General features: G+C 54.4%; 1 protein-coding gene across 2 annotated transcripts in view; it reads left to right on the top strand.

Annotated features, from left to right (window-relative positions):
* The window catches only part of ERI3 (ERI1 exoribonuclease family member 3), a 97,618-nt gene extending 75,076 nt beyond the window's left edge, over nucleotides 1–22,542 (top strand). For both annotated transcript variants that reach the window (XM_042873231.1, XM_042873232.1), the window contains exon 8: nucleotides 21,025–22,542. In XM_042873231.1, the coding sequence (XP_042729165.1) occupies nucleotides 21,025–21,107 (83 nt within the window). In that variant the 3' untranslated portion in view covers nucleotides 21,108–22,542. The remainder of the gene's footprint in view (nucleotides 1–21,024) is intronic.
* Nucleotides 22,543–22,667: the final 125 nt, after the last annotated feature.

The raw sequence follows: 22,667 nt of genomic DNA, 5'->3' as shown, positions 1-22,667 counted from the left end.
GGTCCCACGCCCTGTGGGAGGGACAGGAGCCCGTGCTGGCCGGTCAGGGTCTGTCAGTGTCCAGTCAGTGCACGTTAACGTGCTGACATGGTTCTAATTAACTACCGTGAGAGGTGTCACAGCTGGAAAAGCAGGGAGCGGAGACGGGCTTTTAAAAAAAGAAAAAAGCAATGTGACAGTCCTCTTTTTTTTTTTTTTTTTTTCCCCTTTCTTTTTCTTTCTTTTTCTTTCTTTCTTTTTTTTTTTTTTTTTACTCGTGTGCTCTCTCCCCTCCATGTGGGAGTGGATCTAAAGATAATTAGGATGTCTGGCTGCCTAGGAACCTGAGCCAGGGCTCTTTTGCTTTCAGTCATTTAAGTTTTCGACATCTCTCTGAAGGGACTTGGTGGCGCAGTGGATTACTGCGCGCCAAAGTGACAGAACACTCTTCTAATCGTAAACCCTTTTTAGAAAAGATTCTGCTCTCCCTTTTTCCCCAGGAGCAGCGGGGGGTATGTTCTGATCACTGCAGCTCTGTTCCCATACACGCCACAATGGGAAACTCAAGGTCTTTCAGCTGTTTCCTGCAGTTAACAAAGGAGGCACAGAAGAAAGAAAGGAAAGATGATTGAGTGTTTGTGTTGACTGCAGTCACCCCTCTGTCCTACCCAGCCCAAAGTCGATGGCACACAGGGGCACGGTGCACTGCTGGCCCCGCTGTGCTGGGGATGTTGCTGGAGCAGTCCCGGTGTTCTGGTGGAGGTGAGGTAGTTACAGGGCTGTGGCTGCTCGGGACAAGCCCTGATGCAGTGCCATGTGATGTGATGCCATGCTCTGCAGTGCCGTGCCATCTCATGCCAAACCATTGCTGGCATACTGGGAGTGCGGGAGGGGCTGGTGAGGGTGTGATTTAGGGATGCTGTGTTACAAACCAGCCAGTCCCAACAGCAGGAGCTTGCAGGCCTGAATTAACCTGCACTGCAGAGAGCCCTATGCGCTGGCTCAGGACCACCCCACTGTTGGCTGTCTGTCTGTCCTGCAGAACATTCCTCCTGTAGGCACTTGTTCTGAAACAAGCAGCACTTGGTGCATTGTGCCACAGCCTCACGCACTGGAAGACATGTGGTAGGTGAGAGGCCTGGGAAGATCATTAACTTTCCAGAGAGCTTTTTCTGTAGAAAGTAGAGACGTAAAACACTGAGTGACATTTTGATTTCCCCATGGATTCTTTGGTGCCTTAGTGTCTCTCTGCGACATGTCCCAGACGAGGCTTGTCCTCTCTTACCTGTGAGAGGGGAAGAGTTTCCTGTTAATGAACATAAACGTCTCAATTAATAGCACGGAAACGTCTTTGAACTTCAAGCTGCGTGTCCCTGACCCACTGCTGGGGACTGGGTGGTACGGCCTGCCCTGGGACGGTCCTTACTTGGTGGCTCTCTCTGGTCTGCAGCGTCCTCCTTGCCATCCCCTTGGGCTGCCAGGATGGGGGGTGACTCAGGAGCACCTCCTGATCCTGAGGGCAGTGAGCACAGCTCCGTGCCCGTTCCTCCTGGCCCTAACGAGAGCCACCATCGAGATGCGGAGGGATGCCTGCAACCACCCCATTTCTCCTAATGAGACACGGCTGCGAGGTGCAAAGGGAAGGGGTAGCAGCCAGCCGGAGAGCTGCACCACAATTTAACAAGTTTCCATTCCCCTGAGTTCCCTGACAAGACCCCCCTCTAAGTCTGTGCAGGAATTCATAAGAAGGGGATAATTAGGATGTTTCAAAGCCGCGACCCTCAGAGGAGTCCTTGGATTAATCTGTTTTTTCCCTTAAAGACATCTGTAACTACAATCTTTGTTTCTCTCCTGTTCTGGCCCCCCCCTTCCCCTTCTTTTCCCCCCTTGTCTGTCTCTGTATCTCCTGTCAAACCGTTGCAGACGTAAATGACAAAGAAATCAGAAAGAGAGATCAATGCAGTCCAAATTAGCACTCGGAGATAGACTGTGCTGGAGATGTCAGAGCCTGACCCCGGTTGATCTGCCAGCCTCTGCCGCTGATATTATGCAAATTGCATCCATCTGGCAGAGCCCAGCCAAGGACTAATGGGGCAGGGAGGGCTGCGGCCGGGCGCCTTCGGGAAGGGGAGAGCCGGGGGTCTGCGGGGAGGGGGTCTGTGGTGGACGGGGGAGATAAGGTGGTGCGTGGGCTCCGAGTGAGCTCCTGGGCGGATTAACAACCAAACTCCCGATAAGAGATAACCAAACTTCATTTCGCTTTTTTATTCTGTTCCTTATTGCTGCCCCCTGCACGAGCTAGTGCCAAAAAGAAGGGGAAAAAAAGGAGAAGAAAAAAAAAAAAAAGAGCTGGTTCTCGGCGCTCTTGTTTCCTGCACGTCATTACCACTGATGGCAGTCTGAGGGGAGAGACAAAATCGGGGAAAGAAAGCAAAAAAAAAAAAAGGCTGCTTAAAAGACTGCTGTAATAGGAGCATGGATAATAGAAATCTCAAATTACGGTGATCGCCTTGTTAAGAAGTTTGAAAATACGGCCAGATTGTCTTTAATGAGAGAAATATGGCTGTTAGTTAGTGAAGGAGGAGGGAATGGACCTTGTTTCAAGATCTGTCGCTCGCCCATCAAAGCGGTGCAGGCTGTTTCATTTCAAAATCTTGTTCCTCTGCCTGATATTAAAAATAGTTGTTAAAGGCTTTGACTAGCGAGATGGTTCTCTTTGGCTTCCTGCTTCTCTTCACCTCCCCCAGAAGTCTTCACCAAGAGAGAACTTGTGCTCTGAAAAACGAGGAAGGAAAGAAAGAAAGGAAAGTTTCATGCCTTTGGTGGGCGCATCACATCACCACAGGTTGGGCCGCCCCTGGGCAGCAGCCAAAGCCCTGCATTGCTACTTTCTACTCTCTGGAAGGGAGCTGGGCTGGGTGAGGAGGGCTCTGACAGCAGCCAGCCAAGGCAGCTGCCCCCGTGTCTTGTTAAGAGCTAACTGGTACCTCTGCACCGTGACGCTCTGACCCGTGACTGTTCCTCTCTCTGGTGCTGACAGTCCCCTCTTTAAGGCAGCCCGGCGGCTCCTACATTATCCCCTGAAATCAAAGGATTGCATTAATTGCTTTAAGGATCGCTGCCCCGTGTCCTGAGTGGCCTCTTTAAGATAACGAACTTGGAGTGTGTTAATAGCTGGCATAACTCAGCGGGACCCAGGGATGAGGTGTGGATGGGGAGGATGCTGTAGGGCGGGGAGGACAGACACCGAGCTATCTAAATCCATCCAGAGCTGTGTTCTTATCCGTCCCTGCCTGTGCACATCCTGCTTCCAGCATGCCAACACCCAAATCTCAAGGCAAAGGCAGAGCTGTACCAGCCCAGCTGCTGCCCGGCCCCACTGACCGTGCTCCTTTAGAGCTTTTGGGTGAGCTCAGAGGGATCTGCTCTGCCTGAAAACTGCATGCCATTTCAGGTTGCATATTAGGAAGGAGGTTCTTCTCACAAAGGGCGGTGATGCAGTGGCACAGGCTGCCCATGGAGGTGGGGGGGTCACCATCCCTGGAGGTGTCCAAGACCTGTGGAGATGTGGCACTGAGGGACGTGGTTAGTGGGCATGGTGGGGTGGGTTGGACTGAATGATCTTAGCAATCTTTTCCAGTATCAGTGGTTCTGAGGTTCTATGATTTCTGCATCACCCAAACCCACAGAGAGGCATAAGGTGGGTACTGCAGGCTTGGGGGTGCTGGCTGGGTGGGGAGGCAGGGGATAAAGTCACAGCCACCATTGGGGTGGGTGCTTTGGTCCACACTGCAGGCACCGAGCTGCAGTGTCCTGCACTCCAGTGGCATCAGGGCATGTGTGGCCCTTCAGGTCAGGCAGCTAGCAGAACCATCTTGCGTCATTCCCACATGGCTTTGAGCTGACCTTCAAGCATGGAAGAAACCATTGCCAGTGACTTGATGCAAAGCTCACCAATGATGGAGAGCACATGGCAACCCTCCACAAGTTTTCCCCACATAGACACAGTTTTCCTGCAGTGTACAGCCCCATCCAGCTCAGCATGTTGCCCCATGCCTCCCTGCCTGCCCAGGCACAGTGCTGGCACAGGAACACGTGTGTCCCCTGTCTGTCCCCACCTGGCCCTGCAGGACCAGGACTGCCACCCCAGGGCCCATCCCTGGCTGCATGCAGGGAGCAAAGCAGGAGCACCTCCAGCACCAAGCGCCTGGCACTGAGGTTAGTGGGGCCGTGCCTGCATGCTGTGCATTTCCACACGAGAACAAGTGGTGTGGCTTTATTTCCATACCCATGGGACCCAGAGTTTGGCAGCTGGGCCATCTCCAGCACCCGCCAAGCCCTCTGCTCGTGTTCTTTCCCTCCAGAAGTACACATATAACAACCAAAAGCAGCAGAGTGAGAGAGAAAAAGAGAGACAACGGATTTGCCTCCATGCTCCTGTACAGAGCAGTCTCCTAATGAGAAGAATATGGCTGCTAGTTAGCAGAGGGGTGTGTCCTGTAGGCTAAAATGAGATAGTTAAACTGCACTGATTGAAGGTTGAGGTTAGAGGGCAGCACAATTATGTTCAGGAGATTCAAGGGCTCTGTTTGATGCAGCAGTTCTAAGCTCCCAGTCAGTGTCAGTAGTTTAGCTTAGGGTTTCTTTTTTTTTTTCCTTTTTTTTTTTTTTTTTGTGGGCTAAAGACAGGAAGGATAAAACTATGGGAATGAGTTGTTACTATTATTATAAAGTGGTGTGAATTTTTTTTTTTTTCCAACCACCAGTTCACCCCCCTTTTGCTTAACTGTTTCCTGATCATTATTTTTTAAGCTGTTTCAAGGGAAGAAGAGAGCATCCCCTTCCCCCCAGAGAGCAGCTCTGAATTTTCTCCCGAACAGGGAAGGTGATTTATTTTTTTTTTTGGTGCCCAGACTTCATCTCAGTTCTCTGACTGCGGATCAGGGAAGCAATTAGCAGTTCAAATTATGCCAAGGCCAAATTCTTTGTCTCAAAATCACGGGTTAAGAGTTGCAAAAGAACCTTAATTGCCTGGTGCTGGACGAGGTTTTTTTTTCTGAGAGCATTTCCACTGCTTAGGGCTGTTTGTGGGGGGACTCTCATGTGTTTCAAAAGGCCAGCAGCAGCACAGTGCCTGCAGAAGCTTCTAGGCAGTGCATTGGTCGCCTTCCGCATTCTGCCCTCTCTTCCTGCCAGCCTGCTTGCTGGCTTGCAGATGAACATACAGCCCAGCTGCTGCCTCCCAGCTGTCCCAGGACAGTCCACGTCATCTCCCCCTTTCTCTGCTGCTCTTCCCTTCATGAGTGACTGTGGATATTGCCTGCCTGCAGCCTCCATCTCAGCCTCCAGCCTCATCTCCTGCCTGTAGCCTCCATCCAACTACAGAATCATCAAGGTTGGAAAAGACCTCTGGGATCATCCAACCCAGCCCACCTCACCCCACCATGACTTCTGACCACGTTGCTCAGTGCCACATCCCCACATCAAAAGGCTGGATGTTGTGTTGAGGGACATGGTTTAGTGGGAGCTATTGGGAATAGGTGAACGATTGGACTGGATGATCTTGAAGGTCTTTTCCAACCTTGGTGATTCTATGATTCTATGATTCTATGATCTCTTGGACACCTCCACGTATGGTGACCCCACCACCCCCCTGGGCAGCCTGTGCCAGTGCATCACAGATCTTTAGGGGAACAATTTTTTCCTAGTATCCAACCTGAATATCCATCTCCTGCCTGCGCTCTGTGGCTCAGGCCAAGCATGGGTTCCTTATTCCTCCCCTCGCCTGATTCCTGGTGCATGGCAGCGTCCTGAGCCCATACTCAGTGTTGCCTTTCGATCCAAGTGACAGCCTGCTTTATTTACCCTAATGATTCTCGTTTTTAAATGTTAATTCCTCCCTGAAGAAAATGTCTTTTTCAAGATGAGTTGCCCATCACCAGATAGAACATGGAGGGCATGTGGGTGTCTGCACTGCCCATGAAGACCCCCATCCCTTGCATGCTCCTGCAGCAGGATTGGCTCTGCTGTGGCCCCATCATCCCTGGAACAGGGTTCCTATCCCTTTGGGGCTGGGTTCTGGGTACAGTCCCAAGGGAACGCAGCCCCAAGGGGACACAGCCTCAAAGGGATACAGCCCTAAGGGGTACGTGGGCCTGGAGGCCGTCGCTACCGAACAATTTCCAACCTCGGTGGGCTGTGGGGGAGGAACCAGAGATAAATGTTAGCTCATTTCTTAAGTAATTAGTTACCTCCTCATCCCCGTGTTGTAATTGTGAACAAGCTGTAATGTTTAATTAGTGTGTAAATGAAACCCCAATTTCATAATGGCTGCGGTGACAGCGCTAAGTGAGACGGGCACAGAAGGGGCCGCATTGTTTCAGCGGGAGATGAAGCTGTCGCCCAGCAAGCCGAGCGTCTCTGGGAGAAAATGGAAATGATAAACGAAGTGAGGCTAATTAGCAAAATCATACAGGCCCCACTGATGGTTCTCATCAAGGGGAGGTAATGAAGCGGGCGGGCCAAGCTGAGGGGGGATTAATTGGAGCCTATTCCACAGGCGTGGGCAGAGCAGGCGCTGCAGGGAAGCAAACTTCACTGCTTTGCATCCCTTGTCCTTCGCAGCTGGGCACGGGGAGCAGGGATCTGTCCTGGGGGGGACAGTCCTGCCTGGGGGTGTCCTCGTCCCACTGCTGGTCTGAGAGCAGGCATCGCAGGGTTTGGGTATTGAATGAAGCATTGCAGGGTGACGTGGGTCAGAAGGGGATCTATGCACACTGCCCACTGGATGAAGACACGGTGCCAGTGAGGCAACATGGGTGGGCACAGCCGGAGCTCAGTGTGCCTGGGGGAACCCCGGGCTACAAGCTGAACCCTGTCCTTCCAGCCGTGTAAGAAATGCCCTTTCCACAGCTGCTGGCACACGCTCCTGCGTGTGTCACATTACCTACTGACATTTACTGGAGCACACCGAGCCCCGCTCCCATTGCAGTGCTGGCACCCAGCTGGGACCTCTTGTACTGCTGCCACCACGGTGCCCAGAGACCCCACGTCCCTCCCCTCTGAGCCCCCTGCCGCCTTCCTGCTGAGTAATGAGAGATTTCCCTGGGCCTCCGAGGGCTCTAAAGAGGGGCTGAGCAATATTATTTATTCAGTTGTTTACAGAAACGTTTGATCGGGAATAGTTCTTCACTGCCAGCCCGTTGTGTATTATTCATTGCAATAATCTCTGCAGATTGTGATAAACTGTAACTGCAGCGGGGCAGCGTGGAGCTGGGCTGTGCTGCCACTGCTGCTTGCACCGGCCTCTAAAATATCGGCAGCTGCAATCATAAATCTCAATTTACAAGTGGGGCTATTGCACGGGGAGTTATAGTTATACTAATGATTACTTCTCTGTCTTATTTTTCACGTTGCAACAGAGCAATAAATTTTTAAGAAGAGCCTGGGCAAAGTGTTAGGGAAGCCTGTGTGGTCGGCAGGGAGCAGTGTTCTGTTCTGTGGGAACCAACACCGGCCCCACGTCTCGAGGAGGTGACACAGAACAGGGGGATGGCTCCGTTGGGTCCCACTTCCCAGTGGGGTCAGAGAGCAAGGAAGGCTCTGGCTGGGTGGCTCATCCCATTGCTGATCAATGTGTCTCACCTGGCGTTGTTCCTCCTGGAGGAACCCAATTGGCACCCCACAAAGAGCAGCTCTGGTCCCCAGCGGGCAGCAGTGGGAAGGGGTTCAAGCAAGCATTTCCCAAGTGTTTATCACAGCTCCGAGGTCTGTGATGTGAGGCCTCTGATGGATGCCTCCATTCGCAGAGTTGACATTATGATGTACAGGGAGCCTAGAGACATATAGATTTTCAAAGTGGCCACTTTGAGCATAATTATAAATACCCAGCCTCTTTACATAGTGAATTGCTGCCAGGAAAAGAAGGGCCCCAGGAGGGCTAGAATTCTGGCAGCCAGGATTTCTGGAGAAAAGCGCCTTGGCAGGGGTTCCCCACCCATTTTGGGGTGCCAGGAAGGGATGAGCTCTGAGGGATGATGCCTCTCCCATCCCATGCCCCCAGTGGCAGCTCCTCCATGGCCCCTGGCACTGGCAGCGTCTCGCTGGTGGACATCTCCCAATCACTTTCTGCAGCCCCCTGTCTCCTGCTCATTAGTGCCAGCACATTGCAACCTGATCCTAACAGCTTCCGAGCGGCTGCTCCCATTCCAGATCACAGCACAGAGAGTGGCACCGGGGAGCTGGGTGCTGCTGGTGGCTGTGTCCCATCCATGGCCCCAGGGACGTGGAGGAGGGAAGACCTTCCCCTAGCTCTTCCCTTTCAGCTTGCCTTTGAAGCATCTCAACCCTGCAGGGCTGGGGCTCAGGGGTTCGTGTTTAGGTGGACAGCAGGCAGCCATCCTGAAGGTCACCATCTGGAAGTCTCTTGGACTCTTTTTGCCTTGAGGTGGTCTCAGCTGTGAGAAGAAGGGAGCATGACTCCCAGCATGTATGAGCCTTGATGTGGCTTAGGGACACCCAACAGTTCTTCATGCTCATTCCCCATGCATGAGACGGTCACCTTGCAGATATCAGGAAGCCACCTTGGGAGCTGGTGCTGTTTCCATCCCATTTCCAATCCAGTGCTTATATGAAAGGTGAGGAGTGTAAGGTTGGGGTGGTCTCAGAGCATCACTGCTTCCCTTCCCATGCCAAAGCCAAGAAGGGGAACATTTGGGCAGGGTGTCCATTTGGGTAGAGGTGTTTGTCCCCAAACATCACATCCAAACAGACATCAGTCATTGGTGGTTGGGGAGCAATGGAATTTTTCAGGGAAAAATGAAGGGGATGTTTGAGGATTTGTGCTCTGTTTGTGAGCAGGGTCTGGAGGAGAGAAGGTCAAAGAAGAAAATTGGAGCTGAATTGAAATCAATGGCAGGTAGAGATTAGAGCAGTGCCCCAATTAACTGCAGCGCAATGAGGTGAGGCTGGGGGGGACTGTAAACCCCCAGGTTAGGACCCCACAGCTACTGCTCCACAGGGCCATGGTGGCTGCCGTGCACAGGAGGCCTGCACCGAGGGCACTGCTGCCGTGTCGGCAAGGGCTGGGACACATCTGTGCATTTGGGCTTGGATGAGCCCCACTCCCCACCTGTATCTCAGTTCTTTGTCCTCGTTTTCTTGTCCTGATCCCATCCCCCATTGCTGTGGTGTCCCCTAGCTCCACCAGCCCCACCAGCTCCCCATCACGGTTTCCTCTGGATTCACCTCTCTCCCAGCTCCTGGTCCCAAAGTCTTCCAGCACAGCTGTTTCCTCCCTCCTGTTTCCTGGGGAAGTCATCGAGCACACATCCCTGCTCCCCATGCAGGTGCTGGGTCCGAGTGCCAGTGGGGCTGCCGCTGGGAGCGTGGGGCTGCAGGCAGGGCTGTGCCCAACATTGCTGACATTCCGATGGAAAATCCATCCCCAACATTCCCAAAATCGCCTTCCTGACAGATTTGAAGGCTTTGTTCCAAAGCATCTGAGCGCACACGTACCAAATACCCTCTGAGCAACACGTAGCTGGAATCTGAAGGAAATAGCCACATATTTTTCACTCGTGTTCATTGCAGTGTATTAACAGTTTGGGCTGGATGTTTCCTGGGGAAAACAAACCAGCGTGAGTCAAGCATCCAGCGTGGAGAATCTCTGCAACCACTGTGCTTTGGAAACACCGGGGTAGGTTGGAGCCCCCCACCACCCCACTGTGCACACACGTGCACACAGGCCAGGACCTGGTTCTTACAGCCCTGTGGCCACAGGGATTGAGCTTTGCTCTCCCCGCAGCCTCGTGCACGTTGTCCATCGCGCACGGAGCGTTAATTAACATTGCGGGAAGATCTTAGGAAAGGTGCAATTTGAATGATCTGGCACTGCAGTCATTCAGATGCTGAGTTAATTCAATCCTTGCACACAGTGCTCCTACAGATTGTTGGCTTTAAACAAACAGCGGTGACAGATTTGTTGCTGAGGAAATGTGGTCATTAAGTCGGGAGCGCATGTTTGACCTGAAAGCGATTGAGTGATGGATGCAAGTCATTTTAAAGCTGCAGCAGCCAAAAGGATGCTCCTTTTGGACAGCAGTCTTGCATCTGAGGAGTGTAAATAATTTAAACAAACAAGTAAAGTAAGGTGAAAGCCGTTTGCTGCTCTGTCCTATTACAGAGCTCAGTGTGGAGCAGGTCATCGCTCCCAGAGCTGCAATGGGGAGGTGCAGGGTACCTGCACCAAATGGGACCAGAGCAATTCCCATGCTGGGCGCAGGGAGGGAGCCCGGAGCGGTCACGTCGCATGGGTCTGCGCCGTGCACGGCTGGAATCGGCCTTGTAATGAGGCTGGTAGTTACTGTGCGTTGGAAGCAGCCACTGCTTAAGCCTCAATATCTCGGCCATTTAATTTAATGGGGTTTTTTAAATACCAAAAGCAATTAAGTTCACATTGTGAGCTAATCGCCTACAAAATTTCATTTCAAAGATGCTCAGACTGGTTTGTGAGAGAATTGCCAGAAAGAGACCAAACACGCTGCCCTGCCTGTCCATTTGTCCTTCTCTTCCTTCCCTGCCTCTTGCCAGACCCGGGCAGACTTTCCTAAAGGAAACCGTCCCGTTTGCAGGCTTCCATCGGCCAGAAGGCAATGTGGGGAGGGCAGCGCATTGGCATAAATCACTGCTACCTCAGGACCATGCTGTACTGCTGTATCAGGTTGCAAATGGTGCTCTGAGCCAGGCACCAAACCTGACACAAATCCCCGTGCTTCAGGACACTCGATGATGTCAGCCAACTCTGACCCGGGGACATCTGGAGGCTTTCCATGCTTGCTGCACGGAGCTGGGAGCAGAGGGTGTGCTCAAGCCCTGCCCTGCAGTGATGGCTGTGTACCAGAGCCATTGGCAGCCTGTGCTTGTTGCCCGTCTGAGCCCACGGCACCCAGCTGCTCCCGCAGGCTCTGTCAGGTGGCAGAAGAGCTGTAGGTCTTTGCCAGAGACACATGTTCTCCTGCACAGCCTTGTTACTGAATACAGTGTAATCCCCTGGGAGCAGCCGCCTGTGGGTTTCGTTTCCTGTGCTGTTGCGTTAACACACTCTCCTTAAAGCACCTTTGTGGCTGAGCCACCAACGTGCTGAGTGTCCCTACAGCTGGGTGGGATGAGTATGGCCCTGGGTCCCCTTTGGGGGCCGGACCCCTCTGTTTCCCCCATGGAGTGGTGATTTATGGAATCCCGCGTGCTCCCGGTGCGTCCGCTCGCGGCGCTGCTCCGGGATCCATGGTGCGAGGTCAGCACGTTGCAGGTTTGCTAACCTTGCCCACTTATTAAAAATGGTAAAAACCTCCCCCAGGACTCGTGAAGTATAGATCCAGAGAGCTCCATATGCTGTTGCCCTTAATGAGATGTCTGCCTGAAGAGCAATAGCAAAACACAGCATCCAGCTCAGGGTCCCTATAGCTAGATGGTCTGGCTGTAAACAGAGCCGTCCGTCTTAATGGGCTATCGTGTAAAAACTTCTCCCAGTCAATAAATCAAAGGGGCTCCATTTATATCGCATGCTGCTTTTACTATTAGGCTGCTCTGGGTGGTACTTTCTGATGCAGAGCTCCCTGGGTCTGCGAGAAGACACTGGAGCATCTCACGGGCATTTCATTTTGGTGGGGCAGAGCTCAGTGTCGGGGACACACCGTGAGGGGACACCGTAGGCTGGGACCTCCGTGTCCTCTGTAATGTGCTCTACCCAAGGGCAGGAGCTGGCATGCAGGGGCAGGAGGGTGCACAGGGAGTTCCCCCCGGAGCAGCAGCCCGGCACAGGTATTTATTTTTCATTCCTTCTGATGCCACCGGAGGGAAGTTCCGCTCCAGCCACCATCCCAGGCAGAGATATTAGTCCTCATTACTAATTAAAGGAAGCAGGAGTAATTGACGGATGGTGGATGGCGGGGGAGCGGGGTGATGAACGGCCGCTGTCCCCGCACCAGGGACGCATGCTGAGCGCTACCTGTTAGCTACAAATAAACAAACCTGATAAATAATAAATAGTTGGAGGAGAGTGCCTGAGCATTATTTAAATTAATAGGGATTAGAGGGAGAGAGGCCTGAAAGAGCATTCCTCCGGATGAGCTATCCCTGGCTGGGAAGGGGCTCGTTTGTTGCAGAGTAGAGCAAACAAGGCGACTGGGAGGATTCATCATGCCTGCAGGGTCTTGATAGCGTGGCCGTGCGTCCCCTGCCTGTGCTACCTGGGTGCCACCTGGGTGCCACCGCTGCCCCATCGGGCACCATTGGCTGTGGTTCAGTCCCAGCCGTGATATCCACACGGAGGGGGCACGAAGCCCCATGCAGAGCAAGGCTGGGGGAGATGGAGAGGGGCGGCGGCGGGGGTTTGCTGCTAGCTATCGCATCTCCTCCATCTTATCGTCGCAGTAATTTGATGATAAAAAATAATCCGAGGCTAGAAAGGAAACATGTGTAGTGGAGTAAAGATTGAATGGAGGTGGATTGTGCCCTGGGGCGGTGACTGAGAGATAGAAGGAAATGTCCTTCTGTTTGACATCGTGCCGAGATGCGGCCCTGTGCTGCTGCCCGCTGGGCTTGGGGATGGCTCTGGGCTCCAGTGGGAGCACTCAGAGCACTGCAGGCACTGAGTGCTGCCCTTTTCCCCACCACCTGAGTGATGGGTGCCCTGATGGGTGCTGCCCCATCCCACCCACACCACCACACAGGTTGCTCCCAGTTCACTTTTTTTCCCCCCCTTCCCTTCGGTTATGCTTCACAACTCATTGTATCAGCTGTCAGTAGCCAAATGTCTTTTTTAAGGAGTGGGTTATAGCCACTAATGTACTGAATGCTATTGCACTGGCTGCAGTTAGTGTTCCACGGCTAAATTACTGTAATTAATGTTCCACGAGAACTGTTTGTAACAGACGGGAGCCCCTAGTCCAGGCTCTCGCTGCATTACCTCCATCCCCAGGGAAGGGCTTGGATGGAAATGGGGCACCCAGAGCTGTCCTCTGTCCCCATGTCCTGGGGCTTTGCATGGGGTCAGAATGAGTCTGGGTGATGGGGCGCTCTCGTGGGAGAAAGCTCCCCAGACCTTCAAAAGGCACCATGTGCCCATGGCCAACACCCAGTACGGCCGCCTAAATCAGCCCCTGAAGCAGCCCCCCCTGCTCCCCGCTGCTGCTGGAGACACGGGGGAAATGTTTCATAGGCACGCACTGAGCGCACGCACACCCCTTGTTTCGCTAAATGCGTTTTCTCAATACCTGCAACAAACAGATTAGCCGGGGCTTTATCAGGGACAAGAGAAGGGAGAGAAATGTGATAATGGTTTTCAGCAAATCCTCGGGCTGTCACAGATTAGAGCGGCCGTGGCAGGGAGCATTATCAGCCCTTTCCTCCTCTCCCCATCTCCTCCCCCTTTGTCTCCTCTCTCCATCGGATTTCTCCAGCCAATCTATTGTAGCGGGAGCTGGGGAGATACACGCAGAAGTCGCTTTCAATCTGATCTGCGATTGGTTTTCCCAGCAGCTGATCTGTGTCGCGGCATCGATCCGCGTGCCCCCGCTGCCCGTCCCCTTGTTGGGCTGGGGAGGGGGACAGGGGCTGGGGGGAAGGCTGAGCCAGGAGCCGCACAGCAGTGTGCCATGGAGAAGGGCTACGGAGTGGTGCCAGTGGCTGTGACCTGCTTGTGAAGCCAAGGGATGGAAGTGGGAGCCAAGGGACATGAGGCACTGGGCAGAAGGGTGGCTCGGGTACACCTGTGGGTTCCCAAGCGCGCCGTGTCCATTGTCCCCAAACGCATGGCCGTTGGTGGCACCTGCCCAGTGCAGAGCTGCCTTGGCTCATCCATGCTTCGCCCAAGGCATGGCGGGTTGGTGGCTGGGAGGGCAGGAGGGGGTATAACAAGTAATGGCCCCAAGTGTGGAAACACTGTTAATAAAGTGTATTTCACTTTTAATTTTGACATATAATGTAATGATCTTTTTTAAGGCCCTATCATATTATCTGCATGACTAGATTATTGAGTCTTCATCATCTCCAGATAAATTTATGACCGGGATGATGCTTGGAATTTATTATCAGTCAATAGAGCTCAATACTGTAACAAGGCGTGTAATAAGATATACATATTTAATGATCCGGAGTAAAACAGCCCCACTAATGGGCAGGGTGAGCGGGAGGCTGGAGCTTTCCTCTCCATCTCCTGCCCCGCTCCGTGGGACCCATGTAGGAACACAGGTCTGGTGTCCAGCTCCGTGGCATGGCAGGCCAGGCTGCTCCAGGAGCTGCCAGCTCTGTTTTTCCGGCCCTTTGGGGTGTTATTAAATTAGTTTCCTAGGACTTTTAATAAGCACTTTTGATGCCTTTGAAGCGCACGGCTTTGTGGGAAGATTACAGTCCCGCATCCATCTCGCTGGGAGAGAAACAATGGCAGCAGGGCTGGCGTTTGATCTCTCCTCCAGAAGGCGAGAGAGGGTTTGCGAGAGACAAAGAGGTGAGCTGGTGATTTGGAGCTAATGTTTAAAAATAGGTAGGTCTCCCTCCAAGATAAAGAGACCTGCCCTTCTCTGTGTAATCGCACGGCTCTGCTTGCCGGACCCGCAGAAGCACGGCTCGCTTTATTTGAAGGATTGGAGTGCGGCACGGCGGTTTGATTCTGGCCCTTTTAAAGCAATAACTAGGCCATCTGACCGAGCTTTAAAGAGCAGCACAACTTTCCATTAGGACTCGCCGCACAGTCTCGGCAGAGCTGGGATTGCATCCTCGCCTTTTATTTCCTTTCTCTGACATCTCGTGTCACTCACAGGCAGGAACGCGCCTTCACAAACCCGCTTATTTCTCCCTTGAAATTTCACCCTAATTAGGGTCCCAATCCCAGCAGGGATATCGGCACCGCGGTGTGGGGCAGGGGGTGGCAGGGGGGACGTGCCGCCTGTGTCCCCATAGAGGCACGGTGCCCATGGACACCTGGCTGCCTTCAGTGCATGGAGAGGAGGCACCAGGGGAGCCCGATTCCCTTTATCTGCGGATAACTACTGCTGCCTTTAACAGCCTGGAATAAACTGGCCATAAATATCGTGATCATAAGTGCTTAGATATGGCAACTTTACACTGAACAGAGGTTTTAACCTTCCCCACGGAGAATATCCAGCTCTATATCATCGACTGTTTCCATTCGGCTGCACGGCCAAAGACGAGCTCCGGGTGAACCGTCCCCACACGCTCCTGTCCCTGTGCAGAGGGGACAGTGTGGGGACATCTCGTGGGTGGCCACAGTTGTGTCCTGGCTGCCTCCCGTGCCCGGGATTTCCTCTGGCTGTGGTGCATCTGGGGCTGGGGGCTCCTGGAGAGCCACAGAATCTCGCTGGGCTGCTCTCAGCACCGGCCTGCTCTTCCCATTCCCACCCGGAGCCGTGAACTTGTGCAGGAAGTTAGCACCCATCCCCAAGGCACACCACAATCCCATCCCATCCCGGAGCAAAGGGCCAGGCTGCACACTGCTGCACCTGCCCCGTGCCCCGGCCGTGACTTTATTTTGCACCGTGACTTTCAGGCGAGCTGTAAAACACTCAGATGAGTTAAATAATACACGACAGTGTACGGTATAAATTACAGGAAGGCAGTGGTGGAGCGACATTGTATGCTGAATAAATTAAAGGCTGCGTGACTTACAGGCGAGATTGATCTCCTGCCGAGCATTTTGTTTGGTGACGTGCTTGTCATAAGGGAGAGCTAATTACCTGCCTGCGGCGCTCAGCTCCGGGCTGGGGACGTGGCACAGGCTGGGCGCCCCACGTGCCGTGCTGGCCGCACCACATCTGTGCACTGCTGGCTCCAGGTCCCCCGACAGCATGCTGTCGGGACGTGGTTGGTGGGCACGGGTCGGAGTGGATGACACGATTGGTCTTCCTAACCTTAACGAGTCCATGATGGCCCGTGGCACGGCGCTGGGAGCTGTGGGGTTTTGGGGCCGGTTTGGGGTCCCATCCTGGCGGCGCTGCCCCTCGTCCCGGCCGGCCGGCGGCTCCGCGGGCTGTCTGTCACCCGGCGGGATTATGAGTAGTGAGCGTAATGCATCGGCGTATGAATAGGGTTGTCTGGCTGATGGTGATGTATCGTTTTTCATTACTGCCTCTCAAGCCCTCCCTGCTCCACGTGTGGAAATTCTATTTATTCCCTAATTTGTAAAAATTCCCTCCTTATCTGATACCAATCAGGGAGGGGTAATTGGCTCTCCAGGGCTAGCGGCTGGGGTCCTGATGAAGAGATATGTGTGTCTGCTCCGGCTGTCCAGGCACCCTGCCCTGCTGCACCAGCGACACGGGCCACAATTAATAATGATTTGCAAATGGCAGACAAGCAATAACGCAGAAAGATGTCCAGCCAGCCTCCTGCCCGCCCCTTAATTTCCTTCTGTAATATAAATGGCACGGGAACAAAAATCCAGCGCTATAAATTCTGGAATTAGTTATTCACCGTAATAAATGGGCGCCTTTTTGGAGCGCGGATCCCCGCCCCCCCCCCCCAAATCTTCCTCCTCTTCCTCCTCCCCCTCGCCAGCACCTACTTCATTTGAGTCCTAATATGCAAATGCCGTAATTTAACGGGATGGCGAAGTTGATTTTCATGTTAACTTAATTACTTTGATTTATGGCGGGCTGGGATGCAGACACCGCCGCATCATTACGGGTCTCCCACCTCTCCCCTCGGCGCTCCCGCTGACCCGCTCCCTCGTCCCCCTTCTTCCCACCCCATCCCTTTCCCCGCTCCTTCCCTCCTCTCTTCCCACAAGTTGGGTGTTTTATTAGCTGCCTTTAAGTGGACATAAGTCCTCACGACAATCGTGTGATGGGGAGGACAAATTCCCCGTCCTGCCTTGTTTAATCGTGCCTGGATAATGGATGTATAATTGACTCATTTGAATGCTTTTGCCTACAGGAGTGCAGAGCATTAAATGTTTGATTGCCTTAATTTCCAAACAGATCATTATCCCCTTCTTACCCGCTCTTAATAAACACTTTATGAGGATTTTTTTTGTAAAGGAAAAAAAATCTCCACTCCTCGTACTTCTCTGAAGTGATAAACTCTAATTAAGTCTAATATTTAAAAATATGGTAATGGCGACTTGTTTGAATAAGTGGCCTGCATTTCCATAATTTCATTATTACGTAAAACACGCTAATTATTTGAAGTGTGCTTATTACTAAAAGAGAAATCTCCTCCTAATAAAGATGAAATTGGCTTTTTCCCTGTATCGCTCAGCCCTCCCAGGGCTGCTCGCGTGGTTTGTCTGGGGCCGTTCATGGGGACGCGGGGCAAGTGGAGGTCCTTGGCCACGTCAGAACTGGGACGTCCCCATCCCCTGCACACCCCCTGTGCTGCCCTGGGGCACGGGAGGTGAGGGACCCGGCAGCTGTAGGGTGCCCGTGGTGTGGGTGGGATTTGGGACGGGGAAGGGCACCCCATCCCCCAGCACAGGGATGGCAACAGGTAGGGGATGGATGGAGCGAGGCACCAATTGTCTCCAAATCCTGAGTGGCTCTCCGGCGGGGCAGCCAGGAGAGGCAGTGGGATGAAGTCAATATAAAGCTAATTTCCTTTTCTTCGTGAAGAAATGAGGTGTGTGGCAGTAACGTAATTGCAGATAATGAGGTAAGTTATTCTTAATATTCTGCACGTCGCTGTCAGCTCCTCATAACACACCTGCCAGCAGCTGGGGCACGCCGACCCCACACCGTGCAGGGTGATGTGGCCCTAACCTGTCCTTGTCACCGCTGCGGCCATCTGTCCCTACATGTCCTGCCCTTACCCAGAGCTGGGCTGTGACGCTTGCCAAGGTCACCCTGCAGTGGGACCCGCATCCTGCTGATCCCAGAGCTGGGGGGTGTCTGGTCCCCTTACGGCCACGGGGACCGTGTGGCTGCCAGGTCACGGGGCCACTGGCCGTCACCAGGGGTCGGCAGCGGGGAGGCGGTGGTCGCGCGTCCCTGTTCCCACTTTGCAGGGAGCTGTTGTACAAAGGGAGCGGCGATATTATTCATTAACAGTAATCTGCCATTAGAACATTGACAAATGGCCCCCGGTCGCCTGAGCATCAGTTCTCGTACAGACCATAAAGCATGGGGACAGCTTAAATATGGACCTGCTCAGCTCGGGCCGGGGGGTGATCCGTCTTCCAGCCGCAGCACGGGCGCGCGGGGCTCGCTCCCGATGGGGACATGGAGATGGGCCACGGCGGCCCCTGTACCCTGCGGTGCCAAGCAGTTGCAATCCCAGCCAGGACGTGGGGACAGTGCAGAGCTGTCGGGATGAGCTTGGCCCCGGCCATCCCATGCCCACAGTGGGTGACGGCAAGACGTGACACGGCGCAGTGTGGGACAGCACGGCGCAGCCGCGCTCCGTTTGCCGGGTAACCCCGTGCTGACCCCTTCCTACATGGCGCGAAACACCCCTAAATCAATTGCATCTTATTATTACAATATCAATATACAATATTCCTACAATAACACCATTGATTTTCTACTCAGAGGCTGCACCTAAGTCTGTTTTAAAGAGGAGGGAGTTAATAGTGCCCTCATTAAAAATCTATAGATTACCCCCCGCCCCCCAAAAAGAAAAAGCAGTTTATATTCATTAGAGCTATTGAATATAAAGTAATATGTTTGTGTAGGACATTGGAGTAATGTGATAATCCGTCCGCATATCAGGGAGAAATCCACTTAGCAACCCTGTCAGCTTGACAAGAAAAATGTGCCCATAAAGTCGGGAATACATGGAGGGAGCCGGGGCGCAGGAGGCTGCGCAGAGCAAGGGACAGTGGTGCAGGGCTGCCTTCCCCAGTGCTGGGCATGGGGACACGTGGGCACCCCAGTGCTGTGGGGGTGGCAGTGGGTGTGGGGATGTGGGTGGGTGCCGCAGGGCTGCGGACGGGGCAGTGGGAATGGGGAGCAGGCTCTGGGGCCCGTGTGTTGTCACTCCAACGGGACACAGGGTGAGCGGTGCCGTGCGGGCACTGCAGGGGCTCTGGGTCCTGCTGTGGCTGTGTGCCCCCCGGGGGGCAGCTGGACAACGGGGCTGCCCCTGTCCCCAGCCCCACCGCTGCCCCTTTGCCCATCCCTGGCCCTGCCCCCAGCCCCGTGGCCTGCAATGGATTAAGCACTGAAAGAGCAGCAAAGCAATCCCGTCCGTGCTCTTTTAGGTTGTCGATTGCCATTTTTGTAATAGAAATTCCTTCCACAAGGTAACGACGGCCAGATTTAGAGGATTTCATATTGCTAATAATTCCCCAAACAGCCATCTGACTGTGTTGTTTTAAAAGCCGCTTAGTTTTTTGCTTTGGAGTTTATGAAAATCTCCCACTCTAATATCCCGAGAGCCAGCCTATAATTGTGTTATTAAATCAATCGGAGCGGATTACATTGTAAAATCAATAGATGGCTGTAATTGCATATTAGAAAGTTGTTCTGCTGTTGTTGATTTTTTTTGTACATGGATAATTATAATAAGCGTGTTTACCTTCGCACTGATTTGGATTGAGGCTCCCAAAATGACTCATGGTGTTGGTGGCTGTGCCTCTGGGGCTGCCACCCCGCAGGGTGCCCGGAGGGGGAGGGAGCCGCCGTGTCCCCGTGCTGTCCCACTGGGCATGGGTGGAGGGACTGGGGACACGGGGACACGGAGAAGGGGATGCTGTGAGCAAACCTTGTCCCTGAGCTGTGGGATGGTGAGATCTCCCAAGCAGTGCCCTGCGTCTCCGCGATGCCCGGTGGCTGTGACAGGGACACGTGCAGCTAACGGGGACGCCGCATCTTCCACCCATGGGCTGGAATGCCGGTATCAGGAGCATCCTCAGCAGCTCCGGGGCCGTGGGACAGAGGTGCCCCCAGCCTGTGGCCATGCCAGGTGACAGCGCTCCTGCCACCAGCACAGCAGGGTGGCACAGTCCGGCTGACAGCACCTGGCAGCGGCACGGCACGGCCACGCGGGGTCTCAATGCGGCACGAGGCACTGTCAGCAGGCAGCCTGCTGTCTCCTAGACAGTGAAATATGGCCACAATTAGCCCGGATACAGTTCAATTATGATAAACAGCGTTTGCACCCTTTAAGCCGTGATTAAAAGGCCTCCTCCCGTTGATAGAGAGACCTAATTTCACATTATTATCGCTGTAGCTTGATTATAAAGCACTCCCTGGATTTACAGTTGGGAGATGGATGTGGAGGCTTCTTTATCATTTACACATCAGTAATGATGCAGCCTTCCCTCCGCCACAACATCCATCCGGCACCGGCGGCGAGAGGGGGGCTCAGCCCGCGCCCCCTCCCCGGGCACTGCTCCCCACGCCGGCCGGGCCCCGCTGCCACACGCAAGTGGGCAAAGTCACCCTTACGGTAACAGCTTGATAAATGGGCGCGCGGTAATGAAATGGAGACATCAAGGCGTGGGGCGAGGAAGAAAGAGTGGTAATCGGAACGAGTGGAGCTGTCCCGAAACGGAGGGGAGCGGGAAGAAGGATCGCCTCTGTGCCGTGTGCTGTCAAGGGAGAAATTACACATTTACTCTTGCTTTTTCTTAAGGAGACGGCCCTCATAGATCAAAACATGGATTTACAAGCCAATTTTCAACATGAAATATAGACACCAGGAATCAATTTAAGCCCGGCTTCTATTTTAGCAAACGGTGCCTGCGTTTAGTCCCAGGTAAATAACAGCAGCACCTGCCCCCTCCCCACGCTCCGGCCGTCTGTCGGCACCGCGGCTGCGTGGCACCGGGGCAGCCTGAGGCCATGATGGGGACAGCTCTGAGCGGGGCAGCCTGAGGCCACGATGGGGACAGCTGTGAGCGGGGCAGCCTGAGGCCACGATGTGGACAGCTCTGAGCGGGGCAGCCCCGTCCCTGGTGCGGCCACGGGGCAGTGCGGGCGCTGGGCTCGCAGGGAGACGGCTGGGGAGCTGGAGCCCGGCTGGGGACGCAGCCCAGGAGACGTCACTGTGCCAGACCCTCTCTAACCCAGTGCCTCTGTGCTCTCTCCGCAGATGACTGTAAGAACATCGCCAACATCATGAAGACACTGGCCCATAGAGGCTTCATCTTCAAGCAGACCTCCAAACCCTTTTGATCCCCAGGGCAGGCCAGGCAGGGCTGCATGCGCCCGGCGCCGGCGAGGCGGGGAGGACGGGCTCTAGCATTCAAACGGCAACCGAGGCCAGAGGAACCGACACAAATCTCAATTCAGCTGTTACTCCAGTAGAGGTTGTATATATGGGAAGGCAAATCTGTGTAGACCTGATGTGACTCCCTCTCTGGGCTGCTCCGGACATTATGCCATGCTAGCGGACAGCCGCGTAGGGCGCTTGCACCACATTTTAGACTCGTAGTTTGTTCTTTTCTTTGGCTCCCGATTTCCGTCCCTCCCTCCGCGCCCCACCCCGTCCTCCTCCCTCTCCCGCCCCGTAGCCACCACGTCCCCCGGCATGGGCCGTCCCCGCCTTCCCTTCTTTCTTTTCGCTGGTTTTATGTTTTCAGGCCTTGACGGCTGCTGCAGCGCGTGCCCACGCCGCGCTCCTAGAGACTCAGCAGTGTCAAGACGGCCCCCGCCCTCCCCGCCAGCCCCAGCCTCTCCCCGAGCGCCTTTCTCCCCTCTTTTTGAATCGACACTAACCCCTCTCTGACTCCTGTATGTGACAAACGCAATCCGTCTCTTTATGTTCAAGGTGAAGTGCCTGTATTCTCCGCTGCAGAGCCCCTGGCAGCCCTGGTGCGGGCTGCGGGGCCCCGGAGGGCTCCCTTCAGTGGGGCAGGGGCCCGGCGGGCGGGTAGGCGGGCAGCAGGGGGGAGGTGACAGCGTGCAGAGCCCCCGTCCCGTCCGCTCGTGCCTCTCGGGGATGGGTGGGATGCCCAGCCCTGCCCCAGCACCACCGACCCGTCCCAGCTCCGCCGGGGCCAGGTGTGCCGCAGCACCGCGTCCATTGCCGGCGGTGGACGTGCCAGCGCGCGCTGGCCCCGACCCACAGGTACCTGGAGCAGGGGATCTGTAAATCGGCCCAGGTCCCCCGGCCCGCTCCCCTCCTGCTCCCCCGGTTCCCATGCTGAGGCTCAGCCCCCGCGTGCCCGCGGTCCCTGCACTCCCCGTGCCCCTCGCGGGTCCCCGCGGATGCTCAGCAGCAGCTGGCTTGTTGCCTGAGAGTTGCCGAGCGCGTCCCCTCTGGCTGGGTGGGTTCGCAGTTGGGGGCAGCCACGGGGCAGGCTGAGGGCGTGCAACCGCAGTGTCACCCAGTGTCACCCAGCCCCGGGGCCCTGCTGAATGGAGCCCTCATCCGGGTGCTGACCTGCAGGGAGGCTGCAGCCCCGGGCCCGTGCGTGCATGGCCTGGAGCGAAGCCGGTGACGGCAGCCAGAAGGGCAATACAGGCACTGAACTTGGCGGTACATGACTGCATGGTGTGTGGTGTTCCAGTTAAACCAACCGATAATGCAAACCCAGCATTTTCATTGTCTAGTTATTCCAATCCTTGCTGTAAATGTGCCACATGAATAAAGTTTGGGGGTAAAGGAGCCCAGGCTGTGCCCATGCATGTGTGAGTGCAATGCGGGATGGAGTGGGCTGGGACGGGGTGTGCTGGATGAGACAGGGCAGCAGGACGGCCGCTGCCCTCCCTGGGGGTACGGCACCCAGCTCA

This window comes from Lagopus leucura, unplaced genomic scaffold (assembly GCF_019238085.1).
Source record: "Lagopus leucura isolate 7727_CA_CO unplaced genomic scaffold, USGS_WTPT01 Super-Scaffold_100009, whole genome shotgun sequence".
NCBI classification, from domain to species: Eukaryota; Metazoa; Chordata; class Aves; order Galliformes; family Phasianidae; genus Lagopus; species Lagopus leucura.
The sequence above is the reverse complement of the archived record's forward strand: the minus strand, read 5'-3'. Positions and strand labels throughout refer to the sequence as shown.